This window comes from Colletotrichum jinshuiense, chromosome 5, assembly GCF_051148585.1.
Source record: "Colletotrichum jinshuiense chromosome 5, complete sequence".
NCBI classification, from domain to species: domain Eukaryota; kingdom Fungi; phylum Ascomycota; class Sordariomycetes; order Glomerellales; family Glomerellaceae; genus Colletotrichum; species Colletotrichum jinshuiense.
Genome location: NC_139312.1, coordinates 314185 through 334466, shown reverse-complemented (window position 1 = coordinate 334466; position 20282 = coordinate 314185). Strand labels below are relative to the sequence as shown.

At 50.0% G+C, this 20282-nt stretch overlaps 8 protein-coding genes across 8 annotated transcripts; 6 read left to right on the top strand and 2 right to left on the bottom strand.

The window, feature by feature from the left end:
* Window positions 1-353: 353 nt before the first annotated feature.
* On the top strand, window positions 354-4170 carry EsH8_V_000085 (uncharacterized protein; the record flags this gene model as incomplete). Its single annotated transcript, XM_083272601.1, has 5 exons — window positions 354-621; window positions 678-1389; window positions 1448-2720; window positions 2768-3244; window positions 3307-4170. The coding sequence occupies 5 exons, from the start codon at window positions 354-356 to the stop codon at window positions 4168-4170; spliced, it is 3594 nt and encodes a 1197-aa protein (XP_083125316.1).
* A 1155-nt stretch (window positions 4171-5325) lies between these two features.
* Window positions 5326-6906, top strand: EsH8_V_000084 (FAD-dependent oxidoreductase; the record flags this gene model as incomplete). The annotated part of the gene is made up of 3 exons (XM_083272600.1): window positions 5326-5915; window positions 6032-6597; window positions 6875-6906. The coding sequence occupies 3 exons, from the start codon at window positions 5326-5328 to the stop codon at window positions 6904-6906; spliced, it is 1188 nt and encodes a 395-aa protein (XP_083125315.1).
* Window positions 6907-7866: 960 nt separating this feature from the next.
* Window positions 7867-9287, top strand: EsH8_V_000083 (HNH endonuclease signature motif containing protein; the record flags this gene model as incomplete). Its single annotated transcript, XM_083272599.1, has 3 exons — window positions 7867-8434; window positions 8489-8553; window positions 8610-9287. 3 exons carry the CDS (start codon window positions 7867-7869, stop codon window positions 9285-9287), a joined length of 1311 nt encoding a protein of 436 aa, XP_083125314.1.
* Window positions 9288-9640: 353 nt separating this feature from the next.
* EsH8_V_000082 (FAD-dependent oxidoreductase) lies at window positions 9641-11296 on the bottom strand (the record flags this gene model as incomplete). The annotated part of the gene is made up of 1 exon (XM_083272598.1): window positions 9641-11296. The coding sequence occupies one exon, from the start codon at window positions 11294-11296 to the stop codon at window positions 9641-9643; it is 1656 nt and encodes a 551-aa protein (XP_083125313.1).
* A 694-nt stretch (window positions 11297-11990) lies between these two features.
* Window positions 11991-13308, top strand: EsH8_V_000081 (uncharacterized protein; the record flags this gene model as incomplete). The annotated part of the gene is made up of 6 exons (XM_083272597.1): window positions 11991-12128; window positions 12186-12417; window positions 12481-12879; window positions 12956-13063; window positions 13132-13187; window positions 13252-13308. 6 exons carry the CDS (start codon window positions 11991-11993, stop codon window positions 13306-13308), a joined length of 990 nt encoding a protein of 329 aa, XP_083125312.1.
* A 601-nt stretch (window positions 13309-13909) lies between these two features.
* Window positions 13910-14863, bottom strand: EsH8_V_000080 (alpha/beta fold hydrolase; the record flags this gene model as incomplete). Its single annotated transcript, XM_083272596.1, has 1 exon — window positions 13910-14863. The coding sequence occupies one exon, from the start codon at window positions 14861-14863 to the stop codon at window positions 13910-13912; it is 954 nt and encodes a 317-aa protein (XP_083125311.1).
* A 570-nt stretch (window positions 14864-15433) lies between these two features.
* On the top strand, window positions 15434-17143 carry EsH8_V_000079 (major facilitator superfamily domain-containing protein; the record flags this gene model as incomplete). Its single annotated transcript, XM_083272595.1, has 5 exons — window positions 15434-15538; window positions 15610-15707; window positions 15755-16102; window positions 16159-16305; window positions 16357-17143. The coding sequence occupies 5 exons, from the start codon at window positions 15434-15436 to the stop codon at window positions 17141-17143; spliced, it is 1485 nt and encodes a 494-aa protein (XP_083125310.1).
* A 776-nt stretch (window positions 17144-17919) lies between these two features.
* On the top strand, window positions 17920-19214 carry EsH8_V_000078 (uncharacterized protein; the record flags this gene model as incomplete). The annotated part of the gene is made up of 3 exons (XM_083272594.1): window positions 17920-18665; window positions 18717-18788; window positions 18848-19214. The coding sequence occupies 3 exons, from the start codon at window positions 17920-17922 to the stop codon at window positions 19212-19214; spliced, it is 1185 nt and encodes a 394-aa protein (XP_083125309.1).
* Between the last annotated feature and the right edge of the window lie 1068 nt (window positions 19215-20282).

Below are 20282 nucleotides of genomic sequence, written 5' to 3'. Positions count from 1 at the left end.
TTGTCTTGGGATACATGTTGTGGCATTTTGAGTTCAGCTGGTGATTACCGTGCAGGTCAGCCACCGCAGTAAGACAACGCTACTTGGTTATGGCTACCGAAGCTGAACTCGAGCTGTGCATTTTTTTCCACGTGAAAGTAAGCAAACCCCGCGTCCCATCATAATGCCCAGAAAGTGCTAGTAGCGATAACTTCTCTCGCTGTTCACAGGAAAGTTACACATGCAGGATTAATTGGAGAGGATGAAAGGCTGCTAACTTGTGGCTGCATATCAGTCTGTATGGAAATTTGTCCTTGTTTGTGCGGGTTTTCCAGCACTTGCGCCTACCACCCCTCTGAGACTGCAACGCCAGAATGGGAGGCCTACTATCATCATGGGACGACATACTCATTAGAGCAAGAGTTTGTCAAGAATTATTTTACAAGATTTCCCAAGACGCCGCCATTAACTCACAGGGCTGGGTTGAGAAACGTCAGGCCGAATTCAATATTTGGATCTCGACAAGCCAGATTACCAGTCCAAATTCTTTCGACCCAGGTTTAAGAGGCGATCGGAGTGCTGCCGACACCATCAAGCTCCTAGATGAATTATGCCAAACTCTCAGGAAGCTACTGTGCGCTGGTTAGTTTTCTCCCAAGACAAGTTGGTGATAGGTCTACTCTAACTCTTATGGATAGCAGGGGGAAATGGAACAAGAGCTACCGCCAAGCAGAAAGAACACCTAGGCAGAATTTTTGGTAAACTGCATGTCGCAAGTCTGTCGACAAAGGTCGAGAAGTCAGGTCCTAATTGCCGATTTGGCCAAGCGGGCATGGCATCCGATTTAACCAAGTTCGACGCCCTGAAGGTGTATCTCACAGCCTCGATCCACGTTTCACACCTTCAGAGCACAGCGTCACTGGTCAACGTGCCGCATCTATTGGCGGATAAGATGCAATCGTTGAGCAGTGGTTTCAACAGTTTGACAACCGTCCAAAGACGCCTAGTTGATGCCAATATCCGTCGCCGAAGCCTCATTCATCACGCAACTCGAAACATGCCATCTTTGCAAGTCCCAAAAACCGAGGGGTTCCAGTCTTATATTGAAGAGGCCCCCCTTATCATCATGGAAAATTCACCCGAGGACTCATCGATACCTGTATCTTTGCCTGCTATTGGGCCTCTGAACACGCCGAATAGACAACAGAAACACCCAAAGGAGATTGATCATAACATCCTTCGTGCAACAGAACTTCAGAAGACGAGCCATACCGCGACAGAAGCAGCTCGGATCAAGAGCTATTCATGCTGCCCGCCCTGTCCAAAACCTACCAGCGAATCAGCGTTGCTTTGCCCTTATTGTGCAGATCTACTGCCTGCCATTATTTTTGAGCATGAATCTAAATGGAGGTAGGGTTCCGGCGGGATGTGAAACTGAGAAGTAGGCTTAAAGCTAATGTATTCTAAGCGCCCATGTGGCCTATGACATTGCTCCATACACCTGCCCCGTCGAGAGGTGTGCCTGGAATGGAATCGTTTTCATCAGCGAGGCTGATTTGACGGATCATGTTAGACAACAGCACGGCGCCATGAAATGGATCTGTGATGAGTGCGCAGACAACTCAAGACCGTGTTTCTTTCGGAGCGCTCCGGAGTTTAACGATCACATGTCGATGGTACACGTCGACTCGCCATTGAGAGACGACATCCTCTTCTTGTCTGAGACGAGTCAAACAAAGGTTATCGAGCCATCGGCATGTCCCATCTGCCATCAGCCATTTTTGAATGGGCATAGTTTCGGTCTTGACGATCACACGTTGCAGCACATATACGAGTTTACTGTAATGTCTCTTCCATGTACGGCTCGTGATGAGGAGATTAAGGCAGAAATGCTTGAAACATCAGGTGATGAGCATTCGGTTAGCTCGTCCATGCTGCTCGCTTCGCCCGGTGAGATGATGACACCTGTTAAAGGGTTGTCCTCCGGACTTTCTCAAAAGTCAACAACGAACCGAACTGACTACAGGTACGCCAGGCAACCGTTAATTCCTCCGAACTACCTACTGAAAGACGGAGTGTTCATTTCGTACGTCCAAAAAGAGCTGCTGCCTCTGGCATTGGCGGTTGAGAGTATCGGTTGCGGCGGTGCAGCCAGCCAAGACCCTCTGCCCGGGATAAGCAGGCTCATAGCCGACCCCTGGAGACAAAATTTGGAAGTTGCGGCCATGATTGCGAAAAATTTCCGAATCTTGATAGAACAAATCTCGTCCAGAGGTGGCAGAATATCATCCTATGAGCTTCGCCGATGGCAATGTGCACTGCCTCGGATCCGGCTTACGTTACGTCAACTGATGGACCTCTCCATGCTGACACCGTATTGGCAAATTGAGGAACGGCTCATCTGGTCTACTCAAGACTTGTTTGATGAATTCGTCTACCTTAACAAAGCCGAAGACAACCATCCTGGTAGTTCTGATGGCGGGTTTGAGGACCCATTTTCCGAGAGGATGTCTGTTCTAAGGGAAAGCATTGCCATTCGACCAGAATTTGATGACATAAGGGAATCTATAGAACTGAATAACCCCAGGAGGAGATTGATACATGAGGGGCCTGTTGAATACGTTGGTGCGAAGACCGAGGAGGGGCACAACTACCACGCCATTCTCCTCGACAACTTCTTTCTTTTAACCTATCCCTCACCGGGCACAACAGAAAGTTACAAATTGAGACACAAATGGATGGTAAGTGATTGGTGAAAAGCCACTTGCGGATATCTGACATTTGACAGGCTGTTCCTTCGAAACTTCTCCTTGCTGATCACGTTGAGACTTACAATGCCCATGGAGCACAATTTCTCGATGGAGGCCAAGGTTGTATCAATATCCAACAATTGGGCCACAAAAGTAGTTTCACAATTCGGGCAGGTTCTCGACAGATGAAGAATACATGGCTAAATATGTTCGCCAAATGCAAAAGGCTGCACACAAACGACGGCCCGTTCTATCTCAGACTCGTTATATACAACAACGACGCCTATTTGCCGCCATCGGAGGAAAGAGACAAGTTCCTGCGGATGCGTACAAGCATCGAAGAGACAGGAAATCAGACACTAAACTTCGACCGCGACGCTCGCAGACTCCCAAAGACGCATACTGGGATCGTCCGTTTGATTTCCTGGGCTGTGGCAAAAACACTACACGACATTCAACTTGTCTATGGAAATTTGTTCTGGCAGTTTGTGTTTTCCCAAACCAACAGATACGCAGTAAGCTCATTCTTTCGTACACCAGCAATAGTTTGAGGCCTGACCCTGTCGCTTGTGCATAGAAATACGGACTCGTCGGCGGGATCCCGACGGCGCTGGCGGGCTTGTACCTGAGACTCTTCAGATTCGACACCGTTTTGATCCTTTTGGGTGGGTCATTTGAGTCTCGGCTGATGAAGCCGCCACATTTTGGAAGCATATTGCTGCCACGGGAGGCCTGCCGCGTTAAAGATGTACGATTTACGCCTTTCGAACCCGACCCTTGGGCGAGATTTCCGATTGAATTCGCACTAAAGCCTCTGAAACTTTTGCTTTCATTCACAATTATTCAGGCTTATATCTACCTGACCTTGCCTTTGGGGTTTCGATTCCCGACATGCCCATGGTGGCCACCGCTTTCAGTTCCAGGCCATCCAAGCTCTGGAGCACGACGCATGGCGGGCACCATCAGCGACCAGTTTGCCGTGGCTATCCTCGACTTGAACGAGACCGAGTTCTTGGTGGTTTACGAGCGTCGTGCCGTTTACATCAACAAAATAGATTGCCAACCCAGCCGTCCGAAAATTCTATACTTTCTCGGAAACGTGCAGAATGTCACAAAAGCAACTCTACTTTCGGGGTACCTGATCCTATTCACCGACCAGTACATAGAAATCAGGGTGGCGGAAACCGGAGAAGTGCGGCAGTTTATTCCTGGAAGCCACGTCAGGTACATAGGCCAGGGCAAATTCTACGAACGGCTTGATAAGAATAGTTTGGGTTGCATTTTTAAGACAGAGAAATTCGGCTGGAACCCTCTAAACTCCCGCAACGGAAGAAGTCGCCAAGATGTTGTCAGATCTGCGATGGCTCTCCCTGAGTACCCGAACAGCCGTTTTATTTTTGATTTAGTGCTGCGCGAAGAACCTGTACATAGGCCCGAATAAAGGAACGACTGTTTTTCATGTACTTCACTAATCATTCTGCCGGCGGTCAAACGAACCAGGACAAGTGGCAGCACGCTTGGTTGTTTAGGTACCTGCGTTTAAGCCCGCGAACCGGACACCCGAAACCGCCAGGCTGCCCACATCGGCGACCGGTCGAACCGAGGGGCCTCTGTTTGTATCACCGGAAACCTGTACAGGTAGTAGCTCAAAAGATATCAATACGGTTATTCGTAAGCTGTAAATTGGGGTGTATAATAGAAAGTAGAAAGGCCAGCAGCGAAAGCAGCAGTTGAAGATATAGCCGCTAGCAGCCCGGGGGTATAATCTCCGGGCCCGACTGCTGCCACTTCCCGCGGCCTGACCACTTGCCCGTATTCTGACTGAGTGATCCAACAGTAACAGCAAACCGTATGCCAACCTTCCAGTGTCTTTCTTAGAGCTTTTGATTGGGATAATCGGCCACTGCGACTCCTGCGATGCTTATAAGATCTTTATAGTGATCACATTGAAGACGACTTTCGAACGTCCGGTGCGAGAGTTGTAACAAGATGTCATATCAAGTCCTAATGCCTCTGCGCATTCTGCCCGGGCTTTTCATCCGGGCAGACAGTAACAGGAAGTAAATCGGTTGGCGTAGTTAAATGATAGGCTCTTATAGACTGTGTGCATTCTCCGCATCATGGCTTTCCAGTGGTTCAGCAAGCCGTCTCTTATTATGTATTGGGTAGATGGCACCAAAACCTTCGAAGCTTCATGACGTCGTAAAAGCCATAAAGTATCTATGCAATTTGATCGCAGCCACCTTCAGCCACAGAAAGGGGTTTTTTGTCAATAAACACTGGCATCCCTCCGGAAACTGCCCAAATGATCGCTCCCCTCGGCTACCGAATCTTTTTTCAGTACATACTGGCATCCCTCCGGTGCCGAAACTTTCGGAATGATCGCTCCCCTCGGCCTCCGACGTCCTTTGCAGCTCAGTCTCGCATATCTCAAGAACTCCGAACCCGATGCTAGGCGGGCTGTCTTAGAAGCCGACTTTATAGAATTTAGTACTTATTGGAGTTTCTATCAAGCAGTTTCGCATACTAATTTTGAGGCTTAGCTTAGTATTCATGTGAATATTCGCCCTTCAAAGAATAAGCTCCCACGGTCGCCATGAAGATCGCCATTGTAGGATGTGGCCTCGCGGGCATGTCAACTTATCTGGCACTACGCAAATTCCTTCCCGGCAACCACAACGTCACCATTTACGAATCACTTATACCGCCGCCCGACCAAGATTTACCATCCGAGAACCTCGACACCGCCCGGGTAGCTGCACCACAGGGTGGGTGTATCGGAATCTCCGCGAATGGAATGCGCGTCCTGCACAATCTCGACCCTGCCGTTCATGCAGCCATCCTAAAACGCGGGTACGGATATGAGACGGTCAGGCTGAGGAGTTCGACTGGCCAGGACCTTAGCGTCGAGCGGAGGTCCCAGCGAGAAGACGACGTGACCGTAATTATGGCCAGGCAGGCGGCGTGGCGCACCTTGAGGGAGGCGATACCTGATGACCATGTTGTGATCAGAAAAGTCGCAAAGGTTACGAAGAGGGGCCAGTTAGGCAACTCAACGCCAGTGATCTCATTCGTAGATGGCGGATCGGCGGACTTTGATCTGGTTATTGGAGCAGATGGCGTACACAGTACCGTGCGAAAACAGTTCTTCAGTGATCACAGCTTGGATTATTCAGCAGTGTTTTCGTAAGTTGAACTTTGGGCAGGTCTCGCGAACGCCAAATTGCTTGATGATGGAGACTTCTCCTCACCACACAAAGCGTATCATCATATGAAACATTGCTAACATTTCCTTCATCCAGGAAGCGATGTGGAATCTGGGGCTTCATGCCCATGCGCGTCCCGAAAGAAGTTACGAGTACCAAATCGGTTGTCATTGTTAAGGGCGATTGTGCATCCATGGGTTACAGTGCTTACCGCCCCACGGAGGACGATTCAATTACATGGTGGTCTCTGTACGAGACCAAAGAGCCGCCCAGCCGGAAGGAGGTACCTCGAGAGTTCGTATCTGCAGTGCTCCAGGATATGTACGGGGACTGGGAAGAAGAAAACGTCCGGAAAGTGATGTCGAAGGCCTCGGCACCTTTCATCTACCCCATCTGGACAGTTCCCGAACTACCTACATGGGGCGATGGCGGAGTCGTGCTTGTTGGGGATGCGGCCCACGCCATGACTCCCGACATTGGCCAAGGCACGAGCCAGGCCTTTGAAGATTCGGAAGCGCTCGGGATGGTCCTCGGGCGTGCGCTCCAGGAAGACGGCATTTCCGAGGATGTTGCCGTTGATGTGGCTGTGAAGGGTCTCTACGAATGTCGACTGCCACGCGTGTCCAAAATCAAGTTACTCAATGCTCAAAGCCAATCGAAGGGTGTGCAAAGAAACAGCTGGGTTCAAAGGTTCATATTGTTTTGCATTTGGATGATGCCGAGATTCACTTGGCTACGTAAGTTCAAAAGCCTCTCATTTCATCTATTAAGACAGCGTTACTAATCTGTTTAGGTAACAATACACATGGAAATGATCATAGAGTGGACGATATTCTCTATGGCTGGGATGTAGACAAGGAGACAAGGAAAGTGATTGAGAAGTCATTTCAGTCCTTGTAACTTTGTTTATACAATAGATGGAAGCTCATAGGAGAACAGTTGTCCATATTGACTTTGCCTACGTTTTGTAGTGATCATTTGAATCGATCTTATTATTTACACAATGTTGCCTTTTTGTTACCCAGCGATGCCCCCTGTCAACTTTGACCTCAATCTCCATCTCCTCCAGTTTAGCCCAAGAGCGTAGGCGGAATATAAATCTGAGAGCATGTTTAAAGCTACCTAACTTGTTCAAAATGCCCATGTGGCCTATGGCATTGCTCCATACACCTGCCTCGCTGAGATTCTGTGATAACTGCGCCGACAATTCAAAAAAGTGTATCTTGCAGAGAGGATAACAGTTTCCATGGTACCATGAACGTCAGCGCAGCCTCTGCACTAGGTTGTTGGCCACGAGGTCGGGGCATAGTGCCAGTACTGTGTTAGTAAAACTGGGCACACCGAATTGGGTTCCTTCCTGCCTTTGAGTGCTGGTTTCCGTGGAATCTTCTTGCCAGTAAAAGAAAGCTCACTCATCAAAGGGGTTTCTAAAAAGAGGTGCTACCCTTTTGGTCAACGGCCTTGGAATTTTCACAGCAGTCGCGTCACACGCCATTTCGTTTTTTTTTCTCTGTCAAGATCTTCTTCCCTTGCGCTATCCTTCTACTTGCAGCGACGATTCCTTCGCAACACAGGAAGTTTTGCATCCTCGACAGACTCAGGCGAGGGCCCCTTCTCCTCTCAATCTACCGCCTTACTCTGCTACACCCTTCTTCTTCGGTCAACAGTTTCTTGACGCGTGAAGAGCACTCAGTAGGTACTCCACGCCCACTTGGGACCCCTCGCTAAGCTTTTGCTCGCCCAGGTACGCGCGCCCCGCGATTACACCTTCCCAAACTTCGAGCCAAATCAACCACGTCTGAGTAAGTTTTCATCACACCTTCCCCATCCATCTCCGACGCCTGAGCCTGTACTTTTATCAAGGCCACCCTTGCGTCTCTTATATAGTTCACCGAGTAACTCTGGTGTAGTTTACCAACACGAACTCCAACATGGCCGCCAACCCGGACTCCTCCTCTACGACCGTCAACCCGGACACCAACATGGCCGATCCCGAGGGAGACTCCAACCTGGAGGCCATGGCGAACACCAAAGAAGTCCAGGGCCTCCTCAAGAGGTTCGAAGAGCAACTGAAGGAGGCTCCCGAAAAGCTGCTGCGGACGCCAAACATGAGCGTTCGGATGCTGCGGAACGTGAAACAGTTCCTTAAGACGCTGACAGAGTGCGAAGACAACGAGGCCGCCCTGGACCTCATGTACCAGAATCAAATGATTCCTCTAGGCCAAACCCCGGCGCCAACGGATGTCTATCTCCAGGACTACGAGGAGAAACTGTCCATCCTCACCTTCATTGCGAACACTTCCTTCGTCCAGACAAAGGGACGGCGAGCTAATCGTATTGCTAATACGCTAATCAGCCGGTTCGTCTGGGCTGCGATCTGGGTGGCCCCCGTGGAAATCATGAGGGAGTGGAAAGAGACCATCGACAACGACGAGCCATTGAGTTTCAACCACATGCTATTCGAATTGCATATCGCTTTACCTCAACTCGTCAAGTATTGTATGTCAATTTGCTATTATCCATGACTTTGGTTGCTCACAGGATGATGTGCAGGGAGAGCGAAGGAGACTGGCAATAGCAAGGGCATACCTGCGAGAGAGGAGCCTCCGAAGCAGGCTGTGAGTTTACGATTGAATCCACCAATGTCTTCTGAGTTCCAGCTGACTTCAACTAGGCTCTCCAGCGTGATAAGGGTCGTTGTGTGTTGCTTAAATCGCAAGATCCTCAAGTTGCTCACATCTACCCACACGCCTCTATCCTCAACGCAAGTCATTGTGCGCGGCAGTCGATTGCTCTGGCAAACATTTGGGGTGACGACATAATCGAAGAATTCATGGAACAAATGGGCCTGGATCATATTGACGTGCCGCAAAATCTGATTTCCCTCAGCTGCCAGGTCCATTTTTGGATGGATCAGTTCAAGGTGGCTCTAGAGCCGATCGAGGAGGGCTCCAACGACTACCAGCTGTTCGTTCGTTTCCGGTACTTGCGAGAGTCGAGTCTCCGTCCGAAGAAAGGACGGAAAAGCAGATTTGAAACAGGAGGCTTGGAACTCAACCAAGACCCCAAGGAGTTTCTTGAGGCGCTGCGAGTGTCGTCTGGGGAGTTGCTCGGATTTGAAATTTGCAATGCGCAGACTCGCGAGCTCATACAGGATGGCCACTTGTTCGCCATTAGGACGGATGACCCCATCCTTCGACCCCTCCCGAGCATCCGAATCATGCAAGTGTATTGCCGCATGGCACTCGTGATCAGTCTCGCCGGTGCAGTAGAGGAGGACGACGATACCCAACGCGACCGTTGCGCCATGGATTTACAGAGTGATACCTTCGATTCCGACGCTGAGCTGTAGCTAACAGCCAGAATTGGCGGGGTGGGGGGTTGATTACCATATTTATTCGTCTGCCAATAGCCTACCAAGTATGTAGGAAATCCGATTTTCTTTCTAGTAGATCCATTGGAATCACAGGGATACCCGTACGGGTGGTAGCTCAACGAATATCAATATGGTATACTCGTAAGCTGCAAATGGGATATACAAGAGAAAGTAGAAAGACCAACAGCGGGAGCAGCGATGAAGATATCGCCGTGGGCGGCCCGGGCCCGGAGGTAGAACCTCCTGCTCCGCTGCCGCCGATTCCCGCTGCTTCACCGCCTGCCCGTATTATGGCCGAGTATTCCAACAGCTTCCTGGAAAGACACACTTCAGAAACCCATCGCCTCAAGCTTCTTTCCTGCCGCACCGATGTTCCGAACCACATTATGCTGCCAATTCCTTCGATCCCACAAATCTTGCGCAATCTGATCCGTCTGATCCCTAGAATCGACTGAATCCACGTCTCCAGATGCGTCATCGACCGCATCTTTTGGCAGCTGAATTCCCTGGGGCCACTTGAAAAGATTATCCTTATCCCAGATCTCCTTGATACGCCGCAACTCCTGGCGATTCTCTCCGAAGTAAGCCCTCTCATAGCCGCCCTGGACCAAGTCTCTATCAGGGAAGTTCAGGAATGCGGCAGCCTTAGCCAGTGAGAATGGGCGAAGCTTCTTCTTCAGCTTGCTCATGAATCCTCTCATGTTGCGCTCCATCCACTTGTCCTTCCAGAGGACCTCAATGTAGGTGTGATAGAGCGCCTCACGCCAATAGAAAGCCGTGTCTGTGGGCTTTGGCTTCGATGCTTGGCCCCCGGTGTGGATCCAGACAATGTCGAGATTGACGGCTTCTCCCAAGTACAGTTCTCGAAAAGCCTTCATCTCCTCTTGAAGAATATTGGTGATCTTATCGACGTTTTTGTCAATTTGCTCCCGGTTGAATGCGAAGGCGGCAAACACTCTGTACGTCTTGTTCTCCGCAAAGAACTTCTTGCTCTCGTCGAACCATTGCTCCTCGAGCGTCTCATAGAGGAACCGAGTGGAAGGCTCTGGCAGAGCTCTCTTCTTGAGCTGCTTGTTGACATCTGGATGCTTGATGTACTTGTCGATGATCTTGTCGTAGTCTTCCTTGCTGCCGTCATAGTACACAGTGAATCGAACTCCGTCGCCTGTCTTCTCTCGCAAGTCACAAAGCCACGTACTGTCGATAGTGATCTCAGTGGGCCAGTCGACCTTGTAGAAGTCGTTCATCGTGGGTAGCAGTTGGTCCATCTTGTCTTCTCCTGGGTACCATAGGAATCTTCCACCAACCACCCAGCCGTTCCTGCTGTTCAGATGCTGTATCTTCAGCTTCATCTGGGTGACAACACCAAAGTTCGCCTGCCCTGCACCCTGAAGTGCCCAGAAAAGTCTGCCCTTGTCAGACTTTTTATCGTCGGTCTTCTTGACCTCGACAATCTCTCCTTTCGCGGTTACAAGAGTCGCCTCTAGAAGAGTATCGCTTCCCATCCCGAACGTGCGCGTAAAGGGGCCTAGTCCAGAGCCTAAGATGAAACCGCCAACACCCACGTAAGGGCAACGGCCGCCGTTGATGATAAACCCATTGTGATCCCCGTTGATAAGAGTCCTGTACACCTCGCCCCACTGGCAGCCTGCGCCAATGGTGACAGTGTCGGCTGGAACGTCAAGTTTTACCTTGTTCATCTTTCTGAGGTCCATCAAGACGTTGTTCTTCTCGAGTGCGGTTGAGAATCCCGCGTAAGAGTGACCGCCGCATCTTATCGTGAGCCGAAGCTTTTGCGCCTTGACCTGCTTGACAATGGACTGCACATGGGCAGCATTCTCTGGCTGGACAACGCAAGGGGGCCTTGTGAAGCGAAAAAGCAGGTTCGAAGTGACAACAAGCTTCTCGTAATCTCGATAATTGTCGTCGTCCAACTGGACGATTGGAATCTTCTCCGACGTAAAGACCTTGATTGCGGTATCCATTGGAGCTGCTGTGTTGCTAAGGAGTTGAAGCTTTGATGGTAACAAACTGGCTAGTGAAGATTGGGGTCCGATGGAAATAGATGCGAGGAGTGTTGTTGTGGTCGGTAGAAGTGAATTATACTCCCCTATCTTTCAGCTGATGCAGGGTTGCGCATCATTACTAGAAATCGGGGGGTCATACTGGACAGTTCAACCAATATTCAGCCACCACTGTTGACTGATAACGGAACCCCGCAAGCCCTCTGCAGGCTTTCTGCAGCTCGGTCCGTTCCAGGCGTTGTTCTGTACGAGATTCCAGAGGTGCATGACCTGGTATTGATAACTCACATGTATGGCGTTCGTGGACGCAGCTGAAGCTGACGCATTGGACTAATCGAGCGTTAGCTTGAACCTGTGGACGCCTGAAAGCGAAGGCTGATCGCCGTGGCAATCCATTATTGGACAAATACGAGTTTCTTTGCCTATTCGCTACGCTTTCGCCAAGAATCACAGGCCCGCGCGGGGCATATTGTCTACTATAATGATCATTATTAAAGCCCAAGATCCATTGTTATCAGAGCCGTTCTTGGTGTAGGACCACAGACATTTCCATGTGGGGAAAGCTCAAGTTACTGTCACGACATTGATGTAGTCATTGGCCATTTGAGCACAATTACTCCAGCATCTGATTGTTGGGTTCTCGAAGACTGTCATTATGGACAAGTTCAAGGACTACGTTGACTACGTCCTCAGCATCACGGGCTACGTGGTAGCTTGGGTCAACAAAACTGCCAAGGGTATCGTCCGGAAAGTATTTGGGCTAAACCCAGAGTTTGTTGACGAGACTGACCAGGTAAGTCGCAAATGACTTCCTCCACCAACCAAAATCATGGAAATAACCATATTACAGGAAGTCAACCCCGATGGCCAGCCGAAAACCAAAGCCGAGTTCGTTGCGAACGTTAGGAAAGCGTTCCAAGGCACCCCGGCTGAGAGATTCTTCAAGAACAATCCCAAGTTCATCGAGGAGCTCGCCGAGAAAGCCGCATCCCTGGCCGACGATCCGAACACGCCTATTTGTAACAAAGACCTCTTGCCCAAGACTGCTCAAGTTACAATGCATCAGCAGGTGCTCTACTGCGGTGAGTGAACATAATAAAGGACGGGAATTGACATAGTACTTGTTGCTGACGCTAGCTATACAGACGACAGCACGTCCATGAAGCGTGAAGGTCGCTGGGACTCCCAGAACCAGCTCATCAACCGAATCGCCCGTGTCACCACCCGCATTCTCCCCGAAGGGGAAGGCGTTTACATGCGTTATATTAACCAGCAGATTCCCAACTCTGACAGCCTCAAATTCGAAGATCTGCTCGATGTTGTCAAGCCACTGACATGGGGCGGTGACACTCCAATCGGCACCAACCTGAGGAGCAAAGTCCTCGAGCCCCTGGTCTACAGCAAGCTGCCAGATAAACTCGAGAGGCCACTTCTCGTCTCCGTTATCACTGATGGAATGCCCGAGCCGGAACCCCGGTCAACCTTCGTCGATGCCATTGTTGAGTGCGGGAATAAGCTTGAAGCCGCTGGTCTTCCTCGCGAAAGTAAGTGTCAACGCCGCATTTTCGGCTTTTTTCGGGGCTTGTGTGAGGTTTCTTTCTAACTTGAGTTCGTACTTAGGTGTTAAGTTCATGATTGGTCAAGTCGGCTCTGCCAATGCGGCAACCAACTTCTTGCAAGACATTGGCAAGGACGCGAGGGTCGCAAATGTGGTCTTTGTTGCATCAGGTAAGCTGGCGGTGTCCCCACACGTATCTTATTACGACGCAGTACGACATCTGCTAACAACGTCGCAGAAAAGTTAGATGTCACATCCTCAAGGCTGGAAAGTGACTGGGCAATGGACGAATGGGTAAGCATACCATGGCTAACTACCCCTGTGCCATGACATTATTTGCTAACAAGTCTTACTCTAGCTTATCGAGACCTTGTATGCGCCCATCATGAAGAGTGAGGGTAAGAAGAAGCAGTAAATAAATGAATAGCTGCGGTATTGCGAGGAGGTAAGGAGCGCGATCGCTGTTGTTATACAATTTGATGAGGCGATACGTGCTATTGAAACGTTGGCAATCCGATCGTTGTGTTAGTACTCGAAGAAATTACGGACAATTAATGGAACCCCCGCATTACAAACTTGATCCTGTGCACGCTCGACTCGTTTGTCGCATGTGGTTTTAATCACCGGCAACTGACTACCGACCACTGGCACATCACCTAGCACAGACTTTAGCAGGACCCGCCTCACATCTTGATTTATGCAATGATTTTATACTTCACGTAAACTTACATCATTTGTTGGGTTTATGCGGCCGTTAGATGTGAATTGAGAGTTCATTACGGCAAATCTTCCCAGTGTCATAAACAAGCCACCATTCAGCCAAAAGGTTCTTTTATTTATCTATTTATCCATTGATACTACACTAAACACAAACAGATGCCAGTTTAGATAATGCAAATCTAGGTAGTTCTTTAGATTCTTTGTATAATTAACGCCATCTGCGCACATTGGAATCTCTCGACACCAATGATTTGCCATTTAAGGACATTCTTTCGTCTGGGAGAAGACGGGAAGAATCAGACACGGGATACACCGGCGTCATGCAGCCAAGATCGAATTTCGCTGTTAACCCTTTCGGGCTGGTCGCGGAAAGACCAGTGACCCGCGCCCGGGAGCGTGACAAGACGGGTGCTGTTCTTGAAGTTCTCAGGGATCTTGTTCAACATCTTGATTGAGAAGTACTCTTCCTCCAAGCCCCAAATGATAAGAGTAGGAATCTGGTACAGCATTCCGGTCGTGTCGATAACTTGGCCGTAAGGGGGACCAGCGTAGTTGTATTTGTAGATGGCGAACATGCCATCCACAGGACCCTCAGTCAAATAGTCGCGAATCTCTTGGCGGTATTTCTCATCCCTGATGTTGCGGATTATGTAGTCAAAGTCTACATCATCTCCAGGCTTGTAGTTAAAGTAGGGAATTGTGTAGGCTGAAAGGGCTTGCTGTTCCTTGTCGAGTTGGATGAGCTCGTGGAAACGAGGCACAATGGGCGAGTTTATAATGATGAGTCCCTCGACGCGTTCAGGGTGGAGTAAAGCTAACAGCTGCATGGCAGCGCCGCCAAAGTCGTGGCCGCCAACAACTGCCTTGGTGGCGTTGAAGTGGTCGAAAATTGCCAAGATGTCCTCGACGACCGCTGTGAGGGCATATACGTCCGAGACAGGAGGGACATCGCTAGGGGGGTAGCCGCGCATGGTGGGGCACACAACTGTGTGCGTCTTTGAGAACTCGGCGGCCTGCCTGCTGAAAGTCTTGCCGTTGTCGGGAAAGCCATGAAGTAGCACCATTAAGGGGCCCTTCCCAGACACATAGAAATGAGTTCTGACGTCGCCATTTTGGACGTATCCCGAGTGGGGCTCTTGGTTGTAGGGCGAGACAGACATGGCTAAAGTGGAGTAGGCGAGGAAGCTGATTAATAAACAGAGGCGCAGAGGCGAGAATGCGTGTTTGAAAACAGCCGTGATACCAGGCATTTAGCGACTTGGAACTTGTGTTGATAATGTTAACTCGCAGGTAAATAAGTAAGAAGTCAGTTGGGGTTTAAATCTTGTACTGGCTTAAGACGGTGAGGGTATGATGATTGAGTCACATACATCATGTCTGTTTCAACCCTTTATAGCCAGGCAAATGAACCATTTAATCTTTTTTTTATTTTTTAAATTTGACTTCATTCTTTTTTACAGTTCTAATCCGGAATGTTGACATAATTTCCAATAAATGAAGAAAGTTTTGGTGGTTGGATCTCGTTGGGAGGACTGGTCGGAAACTTTACGTGATTTCCGTAAATGGATAAGCAAGAGTTTGTCAGCGGGCTTCATTGTTCGGAGGCTTAATTGTCAGTTGCCATGACCAACTCTCCAGTTCTTGAATTACATAATTTCGCTAAAACCCAACAATCAGTTTGATACCGAGAAGAAAGATGCGTTTTGCAGTATATAGAGTTATTTGCACTTGCGTTCGTCCCTTAAGAGCCCGACAAAGCGTACACAGCTTGCTTAAAAGCGTATTTCTTTCCATACACACGCCCAGAAAATCAATTCGTCATGGAAGATACTCCGGTCGACAGGCTCAACAGCCATATCGGCGAGCTTAGCTCATCCAGGAAAGCCGGGCTTATTGTCGCAATATCATCCATTCAACTTGTTCAAGTAAGTTGACAAGGCTTGCGCACATCCTACTCGATAAAGCCGATGGTTTCCGATGCTGATTTAATTCCCAGATGATTCCGTTTGGAGCAGGAATGGCAGTCACTCTTCCTATTGCCGATGACTTCGGGATACATCGAGACGTGGCCACTTGGATCGCGGCCTCCTATCCGTATGATGCCATAGCTCCACTCGCAGACTAAAGACTAACGGCCCCAGATTAACTCAAGGAGCATTCGTCCTTGCCGGTGGCCGTGTAGGCGGTATTTTCGGTCACAAGAGAACTCTCTTAGCCGCCGGTGCCTGGTGGGTACTCTGGCATCTCATCAGTGGCTTTATGCGCAACATCATCGGCCTATCTTTCGCTCGTGGGCTCGCAGGTGCGGGCGGCGCTTTTATGGTGCCTAATTCCGTGGCACTCCTGGGGATCAATATACCGCCGGGAAAGACTCGCAATATCGCAATGGGACTATTTGGGGCCATGGCTCCTATTGGCGCCGCAGGAGGTAGTGTTTTTGGCGCCATTTTTGCTCAGTTGACAGATTGGAAGTGGCTGTTTTTCTTTTTGTAAGTAAACCCATCGTGGCGGTGGCTAAACTTCCTATCCTAATCCTTTTGTGTAGGGCAATGCTCGGTACCGTTGTCTTTGGCTTGTGCGCCTTGATAACACCAGCGGACCCTCCCCTATCCAATATCTCTGCAGGCACTTTTGACTGGGTTGGTGCCTATTTGGGAGTTGGAGGCTTGATTCTCTTCAACTTTGTTTGGAAGTAAGTCACACACTCTCACCTTTTGCAGAACCGCGCTCATATATTTTGCAGCCAAGCTCCATCCGTAGGCTGGGATGAACCGTACGAGTATGCTTTGCTTATTATTGCTGTGATTCACCTGGTTGCGTTTGTTTTCTGGGAACGGAATGTTGCCAAGGATCCCATCCTCCCCTTCGACATCTGGACTGCGCCATCTTTCTTGAGCCTGATCACCGTTTCGCTTCTCTCATTCATGGCCTTTGGTATCCTGCTGTGGTATTCAACCATTTGGCTGCTCACTGTTCGGAACTGGACGCTTCTTTTGTCGTCAGCAGCGCTGGTTCCACTAACAATTCTCGGAGCCGTGGCAGCTGTTGTTTCCGCATGGCTGATCCCACGCATGCCGGCTCAGTACATTCTGGCCATTGGCGCTCTTTGCGTCATCGTTTCGACAACTCTTGTCGCCACCATGCCTGCGCAACAATCATACTGGCCACAGCTATTTCCGGCGACAATTTTGATGGCTTTCTGTCCTGATTTCATTTTCACAGCAGCGCAAATCATCGCAAGCAACTCGGTCAAGAGAGAGCAACAAGGAATCGCAGGGTCGTTGATCGGCACTATCATCACCTATGGACAGAGCATAGGCCTCGGATTTGCTGGAACTGTCGAGAAGTACACTGCAACCGAGGGATCCGACTTGGTCGACGGATATCGGCACGCCCTTTATCTTGCTATTGGGCTAGGAGTTGCCGCGCTGGTACTAGATCTTGCATTTGTTCGGGTAGCAGCTGACACTCAAGAGGGATGGGAAAAAGAGCCGGAGCTGGAACAAAGGAATGCGGAAGGAAAGATATAATACTTAACGACCACATTGAGGGTGTAGCGCGGTGTGGTGCGTGAGCGTGGCGGCAGAACATTTCTGCGAAGCCTATTACTAACGCCTGAGCTTACATATTCCGGCACGCTCTTTATAGTTCTATTGCAGAAGAAACCACCAGTTTTTCCCAGGGGAACGACGCTCCTATGCTCTTGGCTCGTCATATAACATTCTAGGGAGGTTCTCACAAAATGTAAAGAGTAATTCGGGGAAGATTGTGAAAAATTAAAATGCCCTCTTATGGTATTTGATGAGTTTGTAATGAACTATAATCAGATCGACAGAACTGGTTTCAGCTGGCCGGGGGCTTTTTTAGTTTATATCAGTATCTTAAAGCCGATTTGGGTCGGTCAGAGATGATTTAGTATTGTTTTCTAGTCTAAGTTTGGTTAGTATGACGACTAAACCCTTACTGGAGCTCTAATTGGTAAGAGCTCTTTCGGAATTGCCTCAAGGTGAGTGTTGGAATCACAGGTTACACGTACAGGAAGTAATCAAATGTAAACAAAAGGTCAAACTGGTACTGTATTCTGGTAGTTGTATGTATGCCTAGAAGAGAAAGTAGGTTAGTTGGCAGCAGCAGCAGTAGTGGAGATATCGCTGTTGGCAGCCCGGAGGTTGGATCTCCGGGTTCCGATGCCGCGGCCGGCTGCTGGCTGCTGCTAATTGCCTGCCTGTATTCTGGCTGAGTAATCCGACAGTTTCCAGCCTACATCCGTATTGTTGATCCATGCGCCATCGTGCTTCCGGCAATCATGTTTCCCCCAATATCGGCGGAGCGCAAAAGACAGGTCTATGAGCAACGGAGGGAGAAGGCCGCCGCGGGACGCGAGCGGCTGGTCGCAGGACGTGACCTCGTAGCCATCGCGCTGTCCGAAAACCGCGACGAGGTCCTTGGCCAGCCGGTGTTGCGCAGAGTCGTGCTGGGCCAGACCGCTTACGCCTTTGACGAGGACGCATATGTCAAACGCGTCACCAACGGCGCTTTTCCTTCCTATACCTACTTGGTTGGGGCCGCCATGGAGCCCAACGACGGCGGGCTGCCCCCTGTGCTGGATATTTTCAAGTTGATCATTTGCGACGCGCGCTGCCCTAAGGAGGGCGCGACGTTGCATAACCTATACGACGCACAATTACGCGAGGAGGAGCTCCAGACGCCCGCCGAGCTCGCGAGGGAGATTGTCCGGAGCGAGGACGAGAAGGTGGCCCGAAGAAACGCCAAATTGATCATCCAACAGCTTGAGGGCGCGTCACCGGAGGAGCTTGCCCAAATGGAGAGAGACGAGGGTAATGCCGTTAAAGCGATGTGGAAGCGGGTCTCCCACGTGCCTCCTGCTTGGGTTCGCCGGATCGCTGAAGCTCAGCAACCCTGGGGCTTCGTCTTTTATAGAAGCAGGGAGGTCGAGCGGAAATACGGTGCCATTTGGGAGGAGGCATGGGATGCGATTCAGGAGAATTCGCGCCGGATCCCATGGCCTGTCCAGGGAGAACGTTCTCATCAGTACGCACTTTTGCGGTCTATTCATTGCGATGGGGAAGAGTCTACTCTAAGGCGTCTGTGGATAGATACCTGGGCCACCGGGCTTGTATTTGAAGACTTACCAGAAGACGACGCCCTGCGACGGTAAGTCCTCTATTTTGAGTTCTTTTTCTCTCACCGTCTTCTATAATGATTATTGGCAGGCATTTTAAAGACTTCAGAGAGTCTCTATCGTCCCCTGGCATCTTGCGGGACACCTTTATTGTGATTGACGACGAATGCATCCCTAAGGACCTTTGGAGGTATCCTGGCGGCCCGTCTGCCGAGACGTTCTGGGTTTGGGCATACGATGCCGACTGGGAGCCTGCTTCGGCAGATGTTGCTGTACCTGAGGAGTACCAGGGGCGTGTCAAGGTGCCAATCTACTGCCTGAATGCCTGGTTCTATGCTGCACGTTGTGAGGGCGTCAGTCTGAGGGACATGTGGCTTAAAGCGCAGACTCATCACTCAAAGTGGTGGATCTGCCGCTCCAAACCGATGGAAAACTGGGACCACGAGCCTTATGTTTGAACTTATTCTACGTAGTAATCTAGACTAATGGTAGAACTAGCGGTTTAATTGTCTTTTAACGAGTTTTTCAAGTATCTTGCAATCGCTAGACGGCTTCCGGCAGGGTAGAACCGCCACACACTGACGGGCTCGTATATGGAAATCTGATGCCGGAAATCAGGCCCTCAGGCGAGGGAAGGCTCCGTTGGAACTCGCGCTATCGCAAACAGTGATGATTCTGAGTGGGTTCACCATCGTGAGTGAAGCTATTCATGCCAAGAAGCAAAGAGTGGGCATTTGACGCCCGACTTCGAGTCACCGCAACTGCATCAGTTGCGGAACCAGGGTTCACCAGGCAAACCCATTGTCTAGGCTGATCCAACACGCCCTGACCCGCAAAAGCCTTGGTAGGCTAGCACGATAGCGCAGGTAACCTGACGATGATTCTCGGTCCTGTTGGCGCTAAGGTTATATCCCCTGTGTAGAGCTCGGATTCTGGATAATGGGCCGGTCAAAGCTGCAAGTTAAGGGTCCCTCATCAACTCCACACGATGCTGGGGATCATCGAAAAGGGCTGGTCAAAGTTGTAAGTCAAGGGTCCTCCATGGACTCCACACGATGCCGGGGATGATCGGAAGTGTACCAACGTCCGACCAGGGCATGTTAAAATTGAGTGTGCAATCATCACGGATACTGCCGCATTCACGTGAAGGCACGAAGACGAAGACGTCGTTCTCGGTCGACATATGGCCACCTCTCCTTCCCTGGAGACTTTCATGGCAGACTTCGTCTTCGAGGCATCTTCATATTCTTTTGTCCAGGCAATCTGAGAAGAGTTGAGATCAACTCTGTTCCAGGTTGGAACGAACCATGGCGACAACCAAAGGCCTACCGAAACTCCTTTTCTCGCTTTTCTTTATACTTCAACTTCTTTCCTTTACTGTCTCTGCCCAGGACTGCAGCAAGACCAAGCTCTGCCAGATCGGATGCTGCAGCAAAGACGGCTTCTGCGGCACAACTTCAGCCCACTGTGGTTCAGGCTGCCAGAGCACTTGTGATTAGAAGCCGCCTCCGACCGAATGCTCCGCG